This window comes from Bufo bufo, chromosome 2, assembly GCF_905171765.1.
Source record: "Bufo bufo chromosome 2, aBufBuf1.1, whole genome shotgun sequence".
NCBI lineage: Eukaryota > Metazoa > Chordata > Amphibia > Anura > Bufonidae > Bufo > Bufo bufo.
The window spans coordinates 217,267,833-217,286,712 of record NC_053390.1 but is presented as its reverse complement, the minus strand read 5'-3'; the positions used below and the strand labels follow the sequence as shown (position 1 = coordinate 217,286,712).

Below are 18,880 nucleotides of genomic sequence, written 5' to 3'. Positions count from 1 at the left end.
ACATGGCAGGGTGCTTGCAGCTGTCGGCCATATGCATGACTCCTCTTCCGTGGGCGGTGTATGCACTCTCGCTGGATTCGCTGCCAGCCAGGGGCATGCCTTCCTTCCTCAGGCGACATACACACATTCTCACTGACTGTGTTTGTCTCTCGCCGGTACGTTGCTGGCCATGTGTATGACTCCCATACATGGCGGGGTGCTCGCACTCTCCCTGGATGAGATGCTGGCTATGTGCATTACCCCCCCCTTTTTTTCTGGGTGGCATGCTACACTCTCACCGGATACATTGCGGGCCATGAGAATGGCCCTCTAACATGGGTGGAACGCTTGCACTTCCATTGGATACGGCGCTGGCCTTGTGCGTGACCACCCCTCATTCCATGGGCAGAATTTGGCACGCTCATGAGATTCACGGCTGTCCTTGTATGGCTGTGCTGGACTTGTACATGTCCCCCTTCATTGGCAGAGTAGTTGCACTCTCGCTGAGTTCAGTGTTGGGTGTATTATTGCACACTCACTTAATGCTAGGATAACCCTGTGCATGTTCCCCTTTCACTAGGTGGACCTCCTGCGTTCCTGCTGGATTATAGGGTATGTCCTGCTTCTCTGAAGTAGGTACGGCCTTAGGCATCACTCCCTTTTGGGACTGGCCTTTGCACTCTTGCCGACTGCAGTTGGCCAGGTACAATTTCCCCCCTTTCGGGGCGGACTGCTTGCGTTCCATCGCATGCTATACTAGGCTTGTGCATAACTCCCTTTCAGGTTGCACTTTGCAATTCTGTACATGCTGTGGCGAGCCCCCTTTTTCGCTGAGTAACCTTTTTGCAGTGAGCGGACGTTCTTGTGCGTTGTTTGGGCCGTGTATGCCTTCTCCTCCTGTAGGTGGGTTGGCCTTCTCACTGCTTACGGGACTGCTCGTACGTATGCCTCACCTGCTTCCTGCGGCATACTTTTGTTTTCTTGGGATTCAATGCTTGCCGCAAGCCTTGCACTCGTCTCTAAGGAGTTCATTCTGTCCACCTGACCCGGACAGGCTCTATTGCTCTCTGCTGCACTGAGCTGGGTGGTACTCATTAATTTAGTTGGCCTTTCATCCCAGGGAGTGTTCATGGGTCCTAGATGCGTGCCCATTCGTCCTTCCGCGGCATTGCTTCCCTGCGCTAGTGGTCACATGGTCGAGAGTGCTGTTGTCTGCAGCGCCCCTCGAATTCTTCGTGGCTCTGGCAGGACTGCGGTTCCCTTGCCTGCTGCAATTTCCTCCTCTTCGGATGCAGTGTGGTATGAGTCCTTCCTCTTGGCGCCTCTACGTTTCAGTCTGATCTGCTACCAGGTTCGGGCAGCTCTTCTCGGGATGGTCACCCAACTTCTCTTGGGTGCTCGATTACCCAGGTCCGGAGGACCTCCGCCTTGGGTTCTTCAGGGTATTCGCCTTCTGCGATGCGGTGAACCGGGCGTCTCACAGTGTAGCAGGGTTCTGCTTTTGAGCTGTCCTATGGCTTCCCTGTTGCCCACTCCTCCTCGGTTGGAGGGTGTTATGCCGGCCTCTGTCTCGACTACCTTATCTCACCGGCTCTGTTTGGCCCCCGCTCGGTACAGATCACTCCGATGTGGCTTCTGCCCCGCCAGACTTCAGAGGCTGTTCTTTCACTGTCCTCCCCTCTGGGGAGAGCATGGTTGTTCATGTGGATGGTTCCGGTGTTCCTTTTGGCCTCGTACTGTCTCCCTTGTTCACACTGGCTGTATTAGCTGTGTGCCTATTTACAGAGTCTACCGCGTTCTGTCCTCCCGCTGAGTGCAGATTGCGTGGTCCATTCTAAGGCAATGGTCCTGCGGTAGACTTACCTTCTCGGTAACTTGGGGGGACTACCTTTCGATCCAGATTGTCCTTTGATCTCCCACACCGGGACTGTACAACGTGGCTACATCAGCATGGACTTTAGCCTGTCTTGTCCTGGCATCTGGCGGATCCTTTGGTTCCTTTCCGTCTGTCCTTCTGCTCCCCCACTCGGGTGGATACGGAACAACGTTGCTCGAGGGCCGACGGGACCAGTTTTTGTCGACCCTTCTGCCTGTGTTACTGGTCTGCGCCTGATCACATTGGGTTTTCGCCCGCTTGCCAGGCGACTCCAGCGGGTTCACTACTGTCCGCTCCTGGCTGTGTTTCGCCAGGATCTGTCGTAAGACTTAGGGTTTTTTGTCTGGTTTTCTGTGGGAAGCTGTGCATTCCCCACTCTGAATCTCTCTCCCCATGGTTCTGTCTTTTTTTTTTTTCCAGTCTGGCCTGGACTTGGGACTGGGACTCCTTTTCTTGAGGTGTCAAGTGTCGGCGCGGTTCTTCCTCTTCCAGCGTTCCCCGGCCCTCTGGGCCTGTCAAGACCTTCTTCCTCGGAGTGGCTCTTTGGTTCCTCTGTACTGTCCTTCGGTACCGCCCTGGGGACTACATACTGAGCTCTCGGCGCTCCAATCTTGTCCTTGGAGCCGTTACAGAAGTTCTCTCTACCCCTTCTGTCCTGTACGGTTGTGTTTCCGTATCAGTAGTGTCTCTGATGGATGCCTGAATGGCCCCTTTTTGTTCCGAGCCTTCTGTCTTTTCCCAGGACAGGGCTGTTCTACATCCTGTTTCTTTCTTCCTTCCTTCCTTCCTTCTGAAGGTGGTGTTTGCTTTTCGCTTCAACACTTCACCGATTTGGACGTTGTTTGGGCCTTGCCGTTTTTACTTGGAGATCTCCGACTCTTGTCGACGTTCGGCCTCTTGGGTTTCCAGAAGGTCCGTGCATAGGGTTGACGGACTCCAGGGTGGTTTTCCTCCGCTTTATCAGATTGGCTATTGCTGAGGTTACCGCACCAAGGGCAGGATTCTGCCTTTGGTGTCACCATTCATTTATTTCACCAGAGCGGTCGGTGCCTCCTGGGCCGGAGGCATTGGGCTTCGGCCATGCATTTGGGCAAGGCGGGCACAGGTCTTCCTTGCACGCCTTACCGAGTTCTACAGGGTGCATACTCTGGCTTTGGCAGATGCTGCCTTGGCCCGCCTGGGTCTGCAGGCGGCGGTTCATTGATGCCTTTCGGGTGCTTCACCTTGGTGCTGTGGTCCCTCCCCCTTTTGGACTGCTTTTGAACGTCCCAAGGTCTTCTGTGTCCCCCAAGGAAACTGGGCGAGAAAACGAGATTTTTGTATAACTTACCAGTAAAATCTCTTTCTCGCTCTTTCCTTGGGTGACACAGCACCCACCCATTCATTGTTTTCTCTGCACGGTTTCCGAGTTTTTTTGTTACCCGTTGGGTAGTTGGCTTGTTGGTTCCTTGTTGGACTTTGCCTTTTCTCACTACTTGGACACGCAACTGGCTGCCTCTCTCTCCAGGCTGAGGGTATAGCTGTGCAGGAGGGGCTTAACAGTCTTCACTTAGTGTCACGCCTCCTATGGAGATGAGCTATACCCAAGGTCTTCTGTGTCCCCCAAGGAAAGAGCGAGAAAGAGATTTTACTGGTAAGTTATACAAAAATCTCGTTATTTCATTCCGAATTTTTTCAAGGGAATACTTCAATATGCTGTACTATGCGAACATGCCCTGAGTATTGTTCGTATGCAATATCTACTTAAATTTTTTGAATATTGCTTGTATTTTCCATTTTAGGGGTGTACTACAGTCTCTGATTGAGAAGCACTTTCCAGCGCCAGATCGTAAGAAACTATTTAGCCTTCTTGGAATAGACTTAACAGCGCAAAGCAATAACAACTCCCCTAGAGAGAGTCCCAGCAAAGACAGCAAAACAAAGAAGAGGAAAGGTGGGTGAACAGTATTTTTCTGTTTGAAAAAGGCACCACCTATTATCTGTGACAAACTTATTTCATGTGTTCTTAATTCATTATTCATTGGCTCTTACTAGGTGAAGAGCTGTCACGGGATGCCAAGAAACCTCGTAAAACAGGTGGGCTTGCTGGCAGCAGCTCAGATGAGATGGACAGCGGCTCTGACTCTTCTGACAAAGAGGCTGAAAGCGGAAGTGATAGCTTTAAGTCTGTAAGCTCTGGAGACGATGAAGACGATTTTAATCCATTTCGAGATGAGTCAAGCGGCGATGATGAAGATGGTAATGGCTATATGCAGTTTAGTTTTCTGTTCAAATGTAACCTGCATGTTTTTGAATGGCAACTATGACAGAATGAAAACCTTTTGACATTCACAGAAAAATTATTACATATACCATTTACTTAAAGGGCTTCTGTCACCCCACTAAAGTGATTTATTTTTTTTTTTTTGGGGCTAGTTAAATTAGTTATATAGCGATATATGAAAATATAATTGTGTTACTTACATTGATCCAGCAGTTTATTCAAAAAACGAAGTTTTATCATATGCAAATTCGGTCTCTACCAGCAAGTAGGGCGGCTACTTGCTGGTAGCTGCTGCAGAAATCCGCCCCCTCCTCTTGTTGATTGACAGGGCCAGCCGGGATCTCCTCCTCCGGCCAGCCCTGTCGGCATTTCAAAAATCGCGCGCCTGTGTGGATTCGGCGCAGGCGCTCTGAGATGAGGAGGCTCGTCTCCTCAGAACTCCCTCAGTGCGCCTGCGCCGATGACATCACCGAAATAGAAGACGTCATCGGCGCAGGCGCACTGAGGGAGTTCTGAGGAGGCGAGCCTCCTCATCTCAGAGCGCCTGCGCCGAATGAACACAGGCGCGCGATTTTTGAAATGCCGACAGGGCTGGCCGGAGGAGGAGATCCCGGCTGGCCCTGTCAATCAACAAGAGGAGGGGGCGGATTTCTGCAGCAGCTACCAGCAAGTAGCCGCCCTACTTGCTGGTAGAGACCGAATTTGCATTTGATAAAACTTCGTTTTTTGAATAAACTGCTGGATCAATGTAAGTAACACAATTATATATTCATATATCGCTATATAACTAATTTAACTAGCCCCAAAAAAATCACTTTAGTGGGGTGACAGAAGCCCTTTAAAGGGGTTATCGGACACTAACAATACTCCCCATATGCCGGGCCCCTCACACTACATGTACTTACCTGGCTCCCTGTGCCGCTACTGGTCCCCATGCTGCCACAGCTGCTTCTCCCCGTGCGCAGATCAAAGCATCTGGTGTTGGGGGGGTGAGCAGCCAATGGCAGGCAGTCACTGGGACGAGTCTCCCTAGCATCAACTGTGATACTAGGAAGGCTCATCCCTGTCACCGGCTGCTTCCCTCTGATGGCAGATGTTTTCGTCCACACATGGGGAGAAGGCAGTGCGGGGAAGCAGAGCCAGGTAAGTAGAATCAATATGGGGGGCCATTTCCAGCCTTGGATAACTCTAAGAAAGCTCTCTCCTTCACAGCATTCCTGACAGGGAAGACTGCAAAGTCTTTAGAGCCTCCTCACTGTGTGCTGTTTTGCTCTCTGAAGGTGTTAATAGCATTTTTATGCTTCATTTTTACAGATCCTTGGCTGATTAGAAAAGAACACAAGAAGAGTAAAAATAAAAAGAAAAAGAGAAAAATTGATCCAGACTCTATTCAAAGTGCCTTATTAGCGTCAGGACTAGGGTCAAAGCGGCCCAGCTTTTCATCTGCTGTCAAATCTGTTGCTGCAAGCACTGCCCCCAGCCTTCCAGGTGACTAGTAGATTTGTTACACATAGCAATAAGTAAAGAGAAACTGGTGCCAGGAACTAACCTCATTCCTCATCATTTAGCTATTTCTAGTAATGCAATTTCCAGTACTACCAATGCTAGTATCAGCTGCATGACCAGTCAGGATTCTGTGGAAAGGGCTCAACAAATGAAGAAAGAGCTTCTGGATAAACTGGATAACTTGGCAGAAGCGTTGCCCCCAAATACATTGGATGAGTTGATTGACGAGCTTGGAGGACCGGATAATGTGGCAGAGGTAGGTATCTTAGGCCTCATGCGCACAGCTGTTGCCGTTTTACAGTTGCCCATATTGGCCATCCAGTTGTGTATGTCTGTCAGTGCATGCATGTGTTTTGTGGATATTTTTTTAACCTCATGTTGACTTCCACTTAAGATGACTGGTCGGAAAGGTAGAGTGGTCAGTAATGATGATGGAAGCATATCGTATGAGTCTCGATCAGAACTTGATGTACCCGTAGAAATCCTAAATATCACTGAAAAGCAGCGGTTTATGGATGGTGAAAAGGTAAGCATTATACTTTTTAGATAATTTTAAGGTAGAGTAAAGCAGTATTCCTAATTTTAATTTATTCACTGTTATAAATCCCTGACACCACCTCTGGCACCTCCACCTATGCTAATAATGCAGAAACCCTTCTCTAGTAATGAGAATCCAGGTGGCGTTGAATGGAAAAAGCTGTGCACGTCTGCCATGCATCACCAGATGGACCAGAGGATCCTTGTTCTTGCTGGACCTTCATTTGTTAGACATTTATGACCTTATATGCTGTGAATATGCAATACATTTCTCAGTCGGGAATATCATCCCTTTAAACGTGTTTGTCCACAATTGGAAAAATATGGCAGTTCCACATCTGTCCTTTAGCTATATCTAGCTCCGCTCTGAAGTGAATGTGTAAGCTGTAATACCAACCACAACCTGTCAACAGGTGTGACACTGCAATTTGAAGAAGCTACATTTTTGTAATTCTGGACAACTGAAGTGTGGTTGACATTGAGTGTTGTGGTTTTTTTTGTAGAATATAGCAATCATTTCAGAAGCTGCCAGTTCAGGAATTTCATTACAAGCTGACCGCAGAGCTAAGAATCAGAGGAGAAGAGTGCACATGACACTGGAATTGCCTTGGAGTGCAGATCGAGCAATTCAGCAGTTTGGTGAGTTTGAATTTGGTGAAGAGGAACGATCTGCATGTGCTATTTTTTATTTTTTTCCTTTGCAATAAGGAAATTGTGTATTTTGCAATTTGTTTTCAAGTCTATCTTTTTAAACTTTTGAAACTGTTTTCATGTAGGTAGGACACACAGATCTAATCAAGTTACTGCCCCAGAGTATGTCTTCCTCATCTCAGAGCTAGCTGGAGAACAAAGATTTGCTTCAATTGTTGCCAAGAGATTGGAAAGTTTGGTAAGTTCAGCATTTGGTGATTAGATATGCTTGTATTATGATCCCTTGCAAAAGTGTGCCAAATGTGATAAAATAATTAAAGAACTTATCCCTACCACTTTATCCCCTGCCATTTTCCAGTGCTACCGCTCCAATCCTCCACCTCTGGTTTGGATTTACAGGCTGCAGTGCTGATTTAGCTGTACACAGCATGTGACTTCTGCTCAGTGGTCTCGTACCATATACTGCTACGTGCATAATGCGGCTTCGTCACTACCACAACATGCAAGCAGAATTGGAGAGGACTGGAGCGGTAGCGCTGGCAACTGCATTGGATTAAGAGGGTGAGTACATGTTTCTTTATCTCCGACAACCTCTAAGTGTTCAACACCATCTGAAATAGATTACTTTTCTTTTTTTCAGGGGGCTTTGACACATGGCGATAGAAGAGCAACAGAATCCAGGGATCTGAGTCGCTTTAACTTTGATAACAAGGTAATGATTGTGATTGTTCTAGTCCTTTAAAGCTTGGCTGAGTACATCAGATCCGTAGGCCAAATTATTATTTTTTTGGCTGACAGCTTCCTCCCCTTTCCCATACACATAACCCACCCCCCCAAATGAATGTGTTGTGAATTAGAAAGGGGGAAAAAAACATTGCCAAATACCTGGCTGCATCTTATATCCCTGAAAGCAAATGTATTGGGTATGGTGAATTACAGCATGCCTAACTCTTCTTATATCTGCTGTCAGAAGGGGAGATCGGAAGCCCCGATACACATTAGATAGGTTCAGTCAAAATACATCTGAGTCTGGCCAGCTTAAAAAAGTTATCCCACTAACAATATTATTTGTAGTTAAATCCAGGCAATAATTATACAATTATTTTTATTTATTTTTGTTTTTAATTTATTGAGGAAAAAAAATAATCTTACACTTTCAGATGTCCTAGAAATATTACGTAATGGTGCCACCTCCTGTTTCTATTGAACAGCACATTCACTGAGGTGGATCCACATGCTCAGTCTTGCTTCTCTGCCGACAAACATTGAGGTCCCGTGCTTCCTGTTTGAGTGGAGCGACAGACGTACATGTCCATAGCTCCATTCAACCCTATAGGACTGCCAGAAATAGCAGAGTACAAGTGCTCAGCTATCTCTGATAGCCCTATAAAGTAGAATTGAGCAGCAGCACTCTTGTGTGCCTGCTGCCCGATTCAAACTGTGGAGGAGCACGGGACTCCGTTCTCGAGACGGGAGCCCAAGCGGTCTGATTTACCGATCACACCCTTATTCTGTATCCTGTGAATAGGGCATATGTTGTCTTAACGGCACAGCCCCTTTAAATATAGTGCTTGCTCAGGAGCTGAGAGGATGCCTAAGCCTGTATTACAATGTTGCCAGCATTGTCCTGATTAGAGAGAACTCTGATTATGGACATTTAACCCTCTCAGATACTTTGGCAAGTTGCAGCCATGGCATCTGAGTGGTCATATACGGGGATCCGGCTGTGGCCGAACTGCAGCCCACAAAAAATTTGTATAAATCTGCTCAACTATTCCTGCTCTAACATGCTGTGTGCAGAAAGCATTGCATTTTGTGAATACAAGTTCTCATATTGATACAATTTTCATGTTGTGAAATTCGTTCACGCTTCGTTTGGTGGTAAGAGCAGAATTGCTTTATGGATTCTGTTATCACAGACCATAATGCAATTCTATGACTGAATGCATAATGGAATGTCTTTAGAGGCATTCTGTTAGTCATTCCATCATAATGGAAGTCTATGGCCATCATAACTGATCCGTCCCCGTTGACATTGCAGCAGTACAATGTAATTACAGCTGCTCCGTCTCATTCACTTGAATGGAATGGTGGATGAGTTGTACACTACATGGATATTGGTGACCTAGGATAGGTCATCAATATGAGGAAAGCAAACAACCCCTTTAGGGACTGGACCAATTTCTCTCCCTTAAAATTTTTAGAATGTTACTTTTTCTTTGATATTTTGGTTGCTACACGTAAGCTTTCTTTTCTTTTTCTTACCACAGTATGGCAGAAATGCTTTGGAAATTGTTATGAAGTCTATTGTGAGCCTGGATTCCCCTTTGGTTTCTCCTCCATCAGATTATCCTGGTGATTTCTTTAAAGGTGAGGTTAATTCCTAATTTTGTGAAATTGACTTTTAGTATGCATGTTACATAAAAAAATTGTGCTGCATTTTGTACAAATGTTGCACTTTAAATTTTTATGACTTATGAGATTTTAAGCTGGGGCGTCATGGCGCTCTGTTAAGGCACAAGTCTTGTGACCAAAGATCGCGGTGTAGCAATACAGGATAATATAGGATAATATAGGATAACATCAATGACACATAACATAAAAATTGTAGGCTGGAATGTTAGGGGTTTGGGAGACCCGACAAAACGTATGGCGGTGTTTTCTGCGCTGCAGCACTTTCATCCCGCTATCTTCTGTCTGTCACTCATTTGTCTCAGACCACTATATCGGTCATACACAAACCGTGGGTTGGTCATTCATATCACTCTGTCCTTTCTTCTCATTCCTAGGGGGTGAGTGTTCTGGTGCATAGGTCACTGCCGTTTATATTTCACTCGTCCTGTACAGACGCTAGTGGGCGATTTGTATGTCTCCATTGTACTTATTACCATTGGTCCTTTATTTTGGTTGCGGTGTACATTCCACCGCCGTATAATAGTGAGGTGATAAAAGAAATTATGAGATATGTTGAGGAATTACCGCACTGTCCAATACTATTAATAGAAGACTTTAACACCTGTCCCTCTGTGGTTCTGGATAGGGGAGGGATGTCAGATGGGGGTAGAGATTCTAATTTCGCCAAAGTGCTGCGGGAGCTGGATCTACATGATATGTGGCAGGTGAGAAATCCTACTGTCCGGCAATTCTCCTGTCATTCTAGCTCTCATCATTCATTATCTATAATTGACTTAGCCATAGGCACTCCTGAGGTACTGTCGCTGGTGACTGACATTAAATACTTACCTAGACGTCTTTCCGACCACTCCCCGATTTATGTAGAACTGCAACTGGGCACCAGACGCCCCCCTGGGGTTGGTGCTTGGAAGCTTAATCCTTTCTGGTTACAGCTAGTAGATGGTGAGGGTGGAATTGGGGAGGAAATGAGAGACTTTTTTTACCCAGAATGTGGTTTCGGCGCCCTAGGGGGTGGTATGGGATACATGCAAAGCATTTGTCAGGGGTGTGTACATCCAAAAGATTAGTCGCCATAAATCTAAAACTAGGGACGCTCAGAAAAAGTTGTAGTCTCTGGTAGTGGAGGCGGAGGAGAGGTATGTGTGTCACCCTAATAGGACTAATGAGGAATCCCTGATGGCAACATCTACGAGCGGCAGATCACTGCAGGTTTTTTCTTAAACAAAAGTATTTTGAGGCAGGAGAAAGTTCCGGGAAGCTACTGGCGAGGGTTATTAGAGCCCAGGATGGTCCATCTAGAGTTTTGTCTATTCAGAGGGCTGATGGTTCTATTGCCACGACGGACAAAGATATTTTGGCAGTATTTCATGCCTATTATGAATCATAGCCACATATCTAGAAGGAATTGCGATTCCGCAACTGTCGGAGAGTGTGACATATTTAGATGGCCCTTTGACTCTTGCCAATCTGGAGGTGGCGATACAATCGTTCCCAAATAAAAAAGCCCCTGGGATAGATGGGCTGCCAGCAGAGTTTTTAAAAAAATATAGCGGTGTCCTGTTGCCTCACCTCCTGTCAGTTTTTAATGATGCCCTGTTAACAGGAAGCCTTCCTGCCTCTATGAGGGAGGCTATTGTAGTGGTCTTGCCCAAGCCCGGTAAGGATCCCAAATTCCCTGACTTGTACAGACCGATTTCTCTGTTGACCTCTGATAGTAAGATTTTAGCAAAGGTTTTAGCGAATCGGTTACAATCGGTCATTACAACTATTATTCATAGTGACCAGGCAGAATTCATGCCGGATAAGTCTACCTCCGCTTAATCTAAGGCAGGGATCTCAAGTCTCCCGGAGTTCAGGGAGTCTCCCGCTATTAGATAGCAGCTCCCTGACACCCACATGTGAGACAATATATCCCAGAAAGGTTTACTGATAGCAGAGAGATAAGAGAAGTGACAGGACACAGAGTTTAGATTACAGGTTGAATTAACCCTTTAGGGTCAAATTGGCTTCTCAAGGAGATATATATGTTAAAGGCATCCCTTCTTCTGTCTCATTCAGTAGCTATATAACTATTGAGAGAGATGTATTTTTTTTTTTTAAACAGGTTGGTTGGGAAATTTTTTGTTCATTATTTTAAAGTGACAAAGTCTATGTATATGCCTTGTACAATTGACCATAACACACTGTAATGGCGGTTACTGTTGACATTTATTATTGTATCGAGTATATTCTATCCTTTTCATGCGCTTAATGAACAGACGGACTCTGTGATTATATTTGTAACTGCTTTATTCTTTATTACCAAGAAATTGTACAAGCATTCTTTATTCTGTGGAATATTGTTAAAAAAAACTATCTGATTTAAAAAAAAAAAAAAAGAATAGGATAACATCATGACTTGCAAGTTTCTGTGACCTTAAAATTTTAAAAATAAAACTCTCACTCTTGGATTTCGTAAGATTTTGGAGTTGAAGCAACTTACTAGTCGTGTGCTTGTTCAGTTTAATGGATGCAATGCTACATGCAATCTTTGTCGTGACCAAGATCACCATGTACCTCCAGCCTTATCTGTAGTTCATTAAGACCCACATTAATTTGTATTTCCATCTAGATGTCCGCCAAGGGTTGATTGGAGTTGGCCTTATAAATGTTGAAGACCGATCTGGAATTTTGACTCTTGATAAAGGTATGAATGATGGGCATTTATTGTGCATTTTGCTTTGGATGGCTATATCATTGCACTATGTGTTGGTAACTTGTTAGCCTGAATTATAGACCAGAACTTCATCCACAGTTCTGCTGAAAGATAAGTTTAAAATTCAGACACGATCCTTACAGCTTAGCTTAATTATTACAGTTGGACAATTCGTCTTAGAAAGAGCTGTCTGCAAGTAATGACAGCTTGTACACCAGTAGCACGTTTTTATTTTTTCATTCCTTTGTTTTTTTCACAGATTACAACAATATTGGAAAGTTTCTTAACCGTATCTTGGGCATGGAAGTGCACCAGCAAAATGCTCTCTTTCAGTACTTCTCCGACACACTTAATGCAGTTATACAGAATGCAAAAAAGAATGGCAGATATGACATGGGTATTCTAGGTAATGAACTGGAAGATGAAATTCAGTTTTATTTTGTGTTTAAAGCGGACCTTTCATGTGTTTTTAATTCTAGATGAATACCTTTACTTGCGGGTTATCCCTGCTGATGCTGCCACCCTGCATGTTTTTTTGAAATATGGCTGCTACACCCTGCTGTGCCCCTCTTTAGTTTTCCCTCTCAGTATGTTAATACCTGAGCATTGGTACAGGGAGGAGGAGACGCTGGGTTTCTTAATGGGCGTCTCCTTCTTCCTGGCTGTGACTCGATCCAATCACAGCAGAGAGCGTCACAGCCAGGGAGAAGGTATTTATCTAGAATTTAAAAAAAAAACATGAAAGGACTGCTTTAAATGGTCGCTAACCTTTCACGCAACTTTGCCTAAATCAATAGTATAATCAACTGTAAGAAATATAGCTCATCAGAGAAAAATGCTTTTTTCTAGACCATTTCTTAACACTTCCAAAGTGCTGATAAAAGGAATGGCTTTGTGTGGCCTACTGGTTTTACTATTTTACACCAGAATCTGGCATAAGTTATGGCTGAAGCCCATGCTAACCCCTGACCAACACTCTCCAACTGACACAGGACAGAATGTCAGTTACTTCTCAGTCAGTGTTAGTCACATGACACAGCTGAGGATCAGAAGGGAGGGGATAACTCGAATACATTCACCGGTAAGAAGATTACCTCCACTAGAGTTTTACATCATGTACCTTTTCTAACAGGTCAGAATAAAAATCTATGTGGGAGTGCTTCTTTAATAAATTAGGCGTTTCTCACATTGGCGCACAGGGATCAAGACTGACATTTGTGAACATCAGTCTTGATAAATGTCTTCCATTGTGTTGTAATTGTGCATTATTTGCATCCACAGATCTTGGTTCTGGAGATGAGAAGGTTAGAAAAGCGGAGGTTAAGAAGTTCCTGACCCCAGGTTATTCCACTTCAGGTCATGTGGAATTGTACACAGTAAGTGGTTGACGTTATGGCAAGAATGGTGTTCTCATCCAGTTTCCTTATTTTGACTACTCTGTAGCTTGTGCTACTGGCCTCCCAAATACAAGACCATGCATAGTCAGGGCTCCAAACTTTGACTATACTAGTCACAGTTGTGACCAACAAAAATATGGTTACTGCAGTTTTAGACATTGTTTCCAAGCATAACGCACATGAGTACTTATTTATTTTAAGTTCTCTTAGCCTGGAGCCCTGCTCTGTAAAATTAAAAGGAACATGTCAGCCCATCATATGCAAATTAGCTGTTTTATGTCAAGGAGACCAGTGCTTTTCCTCAGTCAAGTCCTTTTTTGAATCCAGAGGGGGGGGGAAAAGCAGACTGGTTTGAGAGCTGCACTTAAGCAGACAAACAACGTGAGTTTGTGAGCGTTCGCGTGTTTGATTTCCAGTGTGTGTTTTTGTATTAAGTGTGTGACTTTCGTTGCCGTGATGATGTAGGTGTGCTTCATTGCGTCCTCCTATCCTGCCACGCCGTGCACCCTATCTGCCGGGTGGAACAAGCTGAGTGCTGGAGGTGCTCTGCACAGCTGACTGATGGATAGGGGGCTGTGCTGCAATAACAGATCCCTGGTCGGTGCTTTGTGGCCTGATGGTGCTCCTGGCTTCTGCTGGCTTTTCCGTCCCTCGCTTCTGGTGGATCTTCAGGTGCTTTGGCCTCATGTCCTCCCTCTCCCTACATGCCTAACTCGCCTCTCTTCGGTGTTCTGGATGTGCCACTGCGTCCTTTCTGCTGACATCCAGGTATCGGTGGTTCCCTTATTTTGCTGCTTTGGTGCTGGACTTGTCGGAACTTCTTGAGTGAACTGCTGCTGTATTCCTGTTTTTAATTATACGAAGACCGGTGAAACCTGTCTATACTGAGCCTATTTTTATTTATTTTTTGTTTTGTGATCTATCCCTTTTTCAGCTCTCTCTCCTGGTGCCTTGTGTATTTAATAATCTGGAGAGAAACTAATAAAGAAGATCGCGGCACTCACCGGAGTGGATTCAATGTTAAGAAGCGCGATCCCGTGCGCGAAACTGCCGTCGCCGCTTGCTACAGTGTGTCCGCCCCTGGATCCTCCATGCACTACTTCTCTTGAAGTATCTGAATAAAGCAGCAACATTGAATCCACTCCGGTGAGTGCCGCGATCTTCTTTATTAGTTTCTCTCCAGATTATGAATCATCCATCTAACTTCTGCTTTGCTGAGCACCATGCTGCGGAGTACCAACCACAATTGCGGTTTCCTATTATTTAAGAGGCTACATCAGTAAAGGCAGTGCCGCCTGGCTTCACTTACTCCTTGTGTATTTAAAACAATATACTATTGCTGAACTTGATAAAAAAAATTGGTTTGGTGGAGTTGTTAAGATGATGATGAGATCAACCAGGGGGGAAACGTGAGAGGAGGAGGAAAAGAGAAGAGGGGGGAGACAAAAATAAAAAAAAATTAAGTAAAATGGGTACTAAGCAAAATAGGTGATCAGCCAAAATCTGTTTTTGAAATCTCCTAATGTAATGACAAGAGCAGGAGCAGGTCAAAAAGGTATGTTTGACTCCAATGTTAAAAAATAATAATAATGCTGCACTCAGAGTGGAAGAAGTGGCGGGTGATTACTCTCAGGAGGAGGGGTGACGAGAGAACATAAATGACTTGCCTATTGTTGAATCCGCCCCGCTGAAAAGTTTTGGTGGCGGTAAAAAAAATTAAAATGGAGAATTAATACAAGATATTTCAATGCAGCTTGGGGCAATCCAGACTGCTGTGATTCTGATAAGGGAGGACGTCTTAAAGATACGGGACAGAGTTACAACCATAGAAAAAAATCTGTGGGGGCTCTGGAGAATGAAGCTAAAATATTTAAAACTGAAATGTCCAGAGTATGGATGTGAATACTCAAAGTGGCTGATTTGGAGGACAGGTCGAGGTGATACAATGTGAGAATTATAGGTCTACCTGAAGGTACAGAAGGAAAAATTTCCACTGAAATGATACAGCCCTTAATCTTTGAGAAATTTGGAAAGTAACATTTTTTGCCATTTTTGGTGGTAAGAGCACTTCGGGTCCCAGGGGCAAAACCTATCCTGGGAAGGCAGCCATGGGTACTTCTGGTGAAGATATTGGTCTCACGAGACAGGGATATGAATTTGAGATGGGCTAGGGAATGCCCTCCTATTTTATACAAATGGAAGTGAAGTCTCCTTTTTTCCCCGACTTTTCTAAAGAAATTCAAGAAAAGAGACGCAGTTTTATTGCGGTTAAAAAAAACTGCTGCAAGAAAGGGACATTACGTACTCCTTTGTTTGGGGAAAACTTTATTTTTCTGGGAATCTATTAATTTGGTGTCGACTAAAATCTTAACCTAGAATGTTCGGGGTTTGGGGGAATAAGCTAAAAAGACAGGCAGTTCTTGATTTTGGTACAGAGACACCTACCAGCAATTGCTTAGTTGTAACTCATCTCACTGAGGAGATGGTCAGGTGTGATCGGTAGGGGATGGGCCAAGCAGACTATGGCCTCTTTCACACGGGTGTTGCGGGAAAATGTGCGGGTGCGTTGCGGGAACACCCGTGATTTTTCCGCGTGAGTGCAAAACATTGTAATGCGTTTTGCACTCGCGTGAGAAAAATCACTTATGTTTGGTACCCAAACCCGAAATTCTTCACAGAAGTTCGGGCTTGGGTTAGGTGTAGAGATGAGCGAACTTCTGTTTTAAGTTCGGCGTCTAAAGTTCGGCTTCCGGTCAGCGGAGGATCCCGATATGGATTCCGAATTCCGTTGTGGTCCGTGGTAGCGGAATCAATAATGACCATTATTGATTCCGCTACCACGGACCACAACGGAATTCGGAATCCATATCTGGATCCTCCGCTGACCGGAAGCCGAACTTTAGACGCCGAACTTAAAACAGAAGTTCGCTCATCTCTAGTTAGGTGTTGTGTAGATATTATTTTCCCTTTATAACATGGTTATAAGGGAAAATAATAGCATTCTGAATACAGAATGCTTAGTAGGTGATCAATTGAGGGTTAAAAAAAATAATAATAATTAACTCACCTTCTCCTCTTGTTCGCGTAGTTCCCGGTCTCTTCTTTACTTCTTTAATGATGAGCTGTGGGCTAAAGGACCTTTGGTGACGTCAGATCACATGCTCCAATCACGTGGCCCATCACCGTGGTGATGGACCATGTGATTGGAGCATGTGATCTGACATCACCACAGGTCCTAGCCGGTAGTTCATCATTAAAGAAGTAAAGAAGAGACCGGAAACTACGCGAACAAGAGGAGAAGGTGAGTTAATTATTATTATTTTTTTTAACCCTCAATTGATCACCTGCTAAGCATTCTGTATTCAGAATGCTATTATTTTCCCTTATAACCATGTTATAAGGGAAAATAATACAGTGAATAAACTGTCACCTAGCAACCATGCGTGAAAATCGCACCGCATCCACACTTACTTGTGGATGCTTGCGATTTTCACGCAACCCCATTCACTTCTATGGGGCCTGCGTTGCGTGAAAAACGCAGAATATAGAGCATGCTGCGATTTTCACGCAACACACAAGTGATGCGTGAAAATCACCGCTCATGTGAACAGCCCCATAGAAATGAATGGGTCGGTATTCAGTGCGGGTGCAATGCGTTCACCTCAGCCATCGCATCTGCGCGGAATACTCGCCCGTGTGAAAGGGGCCTATCACTTCACTTTTTCTAGTTATTCTAGAGGAGTGACAGTGTTAGTTCATAATCTTATTGATTTTGTCTGCCGGTCATCCTGTATTGATAAGCAAGGTAGATTTGTATTTCTTTATAGAAAACTCACTGGAACACTATGTATTTTGGCCTCTATTTATTCCCCCCCACCCCACACCCTTTGTTTTTTATGTACTTAATTGTTTAACTTTCATGGATCTTTGGCCTGAATGTCCTTCGATAGTCAATGGGGACTTTAATTGTGTTATTAATCCAGAAGCTGATAGGATTTCAATGGGGGGTAGATACCTATACTCATGCACAAGGGTCCCCTTGGCACAATTTTGTTTGGAATCAGGCTTTATAGATGTATGGGGCTATCTAGGGAAAGGGAAAAGAGCGTATTCTTGTGTAAGCATATCCGGAAACTCCGTGTCTAGGATAGATTTGGCTCTGATTGTTTTTGTTATTTATCTAAGATGTATAAAGCGAAGGAAATGAGGCCAGGGCTTTATCGGACCATGTACCATTTACATTGGAAGTATCCATGGTGGATAATTATTGTGTAAGACCCCCATTTAGATTAAATCCCCATTGGATCTCCAGAATATATAATCATAAAATGATGAAACTGGAGATTGTAGGTTTTTGGGATACCAATTATAATTCAGCAAAAACTCAATTGGTATGGGACGCCTTTAAGGACTTACTTTATGGGGGGCGCTTATTTGTTAGTAATATTTCCAACTTATCCGATTGGCAGTTGGGAAGTGGTTATCTAAAATGTCCATTCAGAGAGATCCCGCTGATAGTAACAGCAGGGCAACCCAGAGGGGAAGGCAGGGACAGTACCCAGGTGTCCCTGCCTTCTAGACTGCTGTATAGACAGCCCGGTGATCATGTGACCGCCGGGGTCTGTGGAGTGCAATAGCTGTCGGGTCTTCCACAAACCTCGATCAGACCTGCACTGAGCGTTGTATTCTGCTGTACAGCCTCTGTGGGGGTGTATTTCCCCTGTAACTGGGACTGGGGCTACTAGGTCAGCCCCAGTTACAGGCGAAATCAATAGTGGGGGAAAAAAATAAAATAAAAGTGACGACGTTAAATGTCCCCCAGAGGTCTTGTATGACCTTATGGAGGACGCAAAGTGTAAAAAAATAAAAATTCCCAAATTAAGTAATTAAAAAAATTTACATTTTTGGTATTGCCACGTCAGTGACTGCCGGCTCTATAAATATATCACATGATCCACCCCGTCTGATAAACACCATAAAAAAATTAACTGTCAAAGCCATTTTTGTCACCTTAATCACAAAGTGCAGCACCAAGTGATTAAAAAGGCGTATGTCCCACAAGATGGTACCAATAAAACACTCGCCTCATCCCGCAATAAATGAGCCCCTACATAAGAGAATCGCTCAAAGAATAAAAAACTATAGCTCTCAGAACATGAAAACATCATTTTTGTTTTGTTTCAAAAATGCTATTGTGCTAAAGTAAACAGAGCTTAGCCGCGCCCACGCTAGTTGATACTTGTGACGTCAGTGGGCCGGCGGCCCGGCGGTAAACAGTGAGAAGGCCGCGGTGCTGCTGGAGTGCCGCTGCCTTCTCAAACGGCTGATCGGCGGGGGTCCTGGGTGTCGGACCCCCGCCGATCAGAAGTTGATGATCTATCCAGAGGATAGATCATCAGTTAAATTAAAGTGCAGAACCCCTTTAACAACCAGCTCTAAAAAATATATATATATATATATCACATGACCTAACACCTCACGTGAACACCGTAATAATATAAAAAGTGCCAAAAAGCAATTTTTTTTTGTCACCTAACATCACAAAGTGCAACACCAAGCAC

The 18,880-nt window shown here is 44.5% G+C and overlaps 1 protein-coding gene across 2 annotated transcripts in view; it reads left to right on the top strand.

Annotated features, from left to right (window-relative positions):
- Positions 1–18,880, top strand: part of SBNO1 (strawberry notch homolog 1) — a 78,327-nt gene that overhangs the window by 34,706 nt on the left and 24,741 nt on the right. For both annotated transcript variants that reach the window (XM_040416199.1, XM_040416200.1), the window contains 12 exons: positions 3,637–3,788; positions 3,890–4,093; positions 5,433–5,606; positions 5,687–5,880; positions 6,019–6,150; positions 6,665–6,800; positions 6,938–7,050; positions 7,453–7,524; positions 9,083–9,182; positions 11,839–11,913; positions 12,182–12,328; positions 13,204–13,298. In XM_040416199.1, the coding sequence (XP_040272133.1) occupies positions 3,637–3,788; positions 3,890–4,093; positions 5,433–5,606; positions 5,687–5,880; positions 6,019–6,150; positions 6,665–6,800; positions 6,938–7,050; positions 7,453–7,524; positions 9,083–9,182; positions 11,839–11,913; positions 12,182–12,328; positions 13,204–13,298 (1,594 nt within the window). The remainder of the gene's footprint in view (positions 1–3,636; positions 3,789–3,889; positions 4,094–5,432; positions 5,607–5,686; positions 5,881–6,018; positions 6,151–6,664; positions 6,801–6,937; positions 7,051–7,452; positions 7,525–9,082; positions 9,183–11,838; positions 11,914–12,181; positions 12,329–13,203; positions 13,299–18,880) is intronic.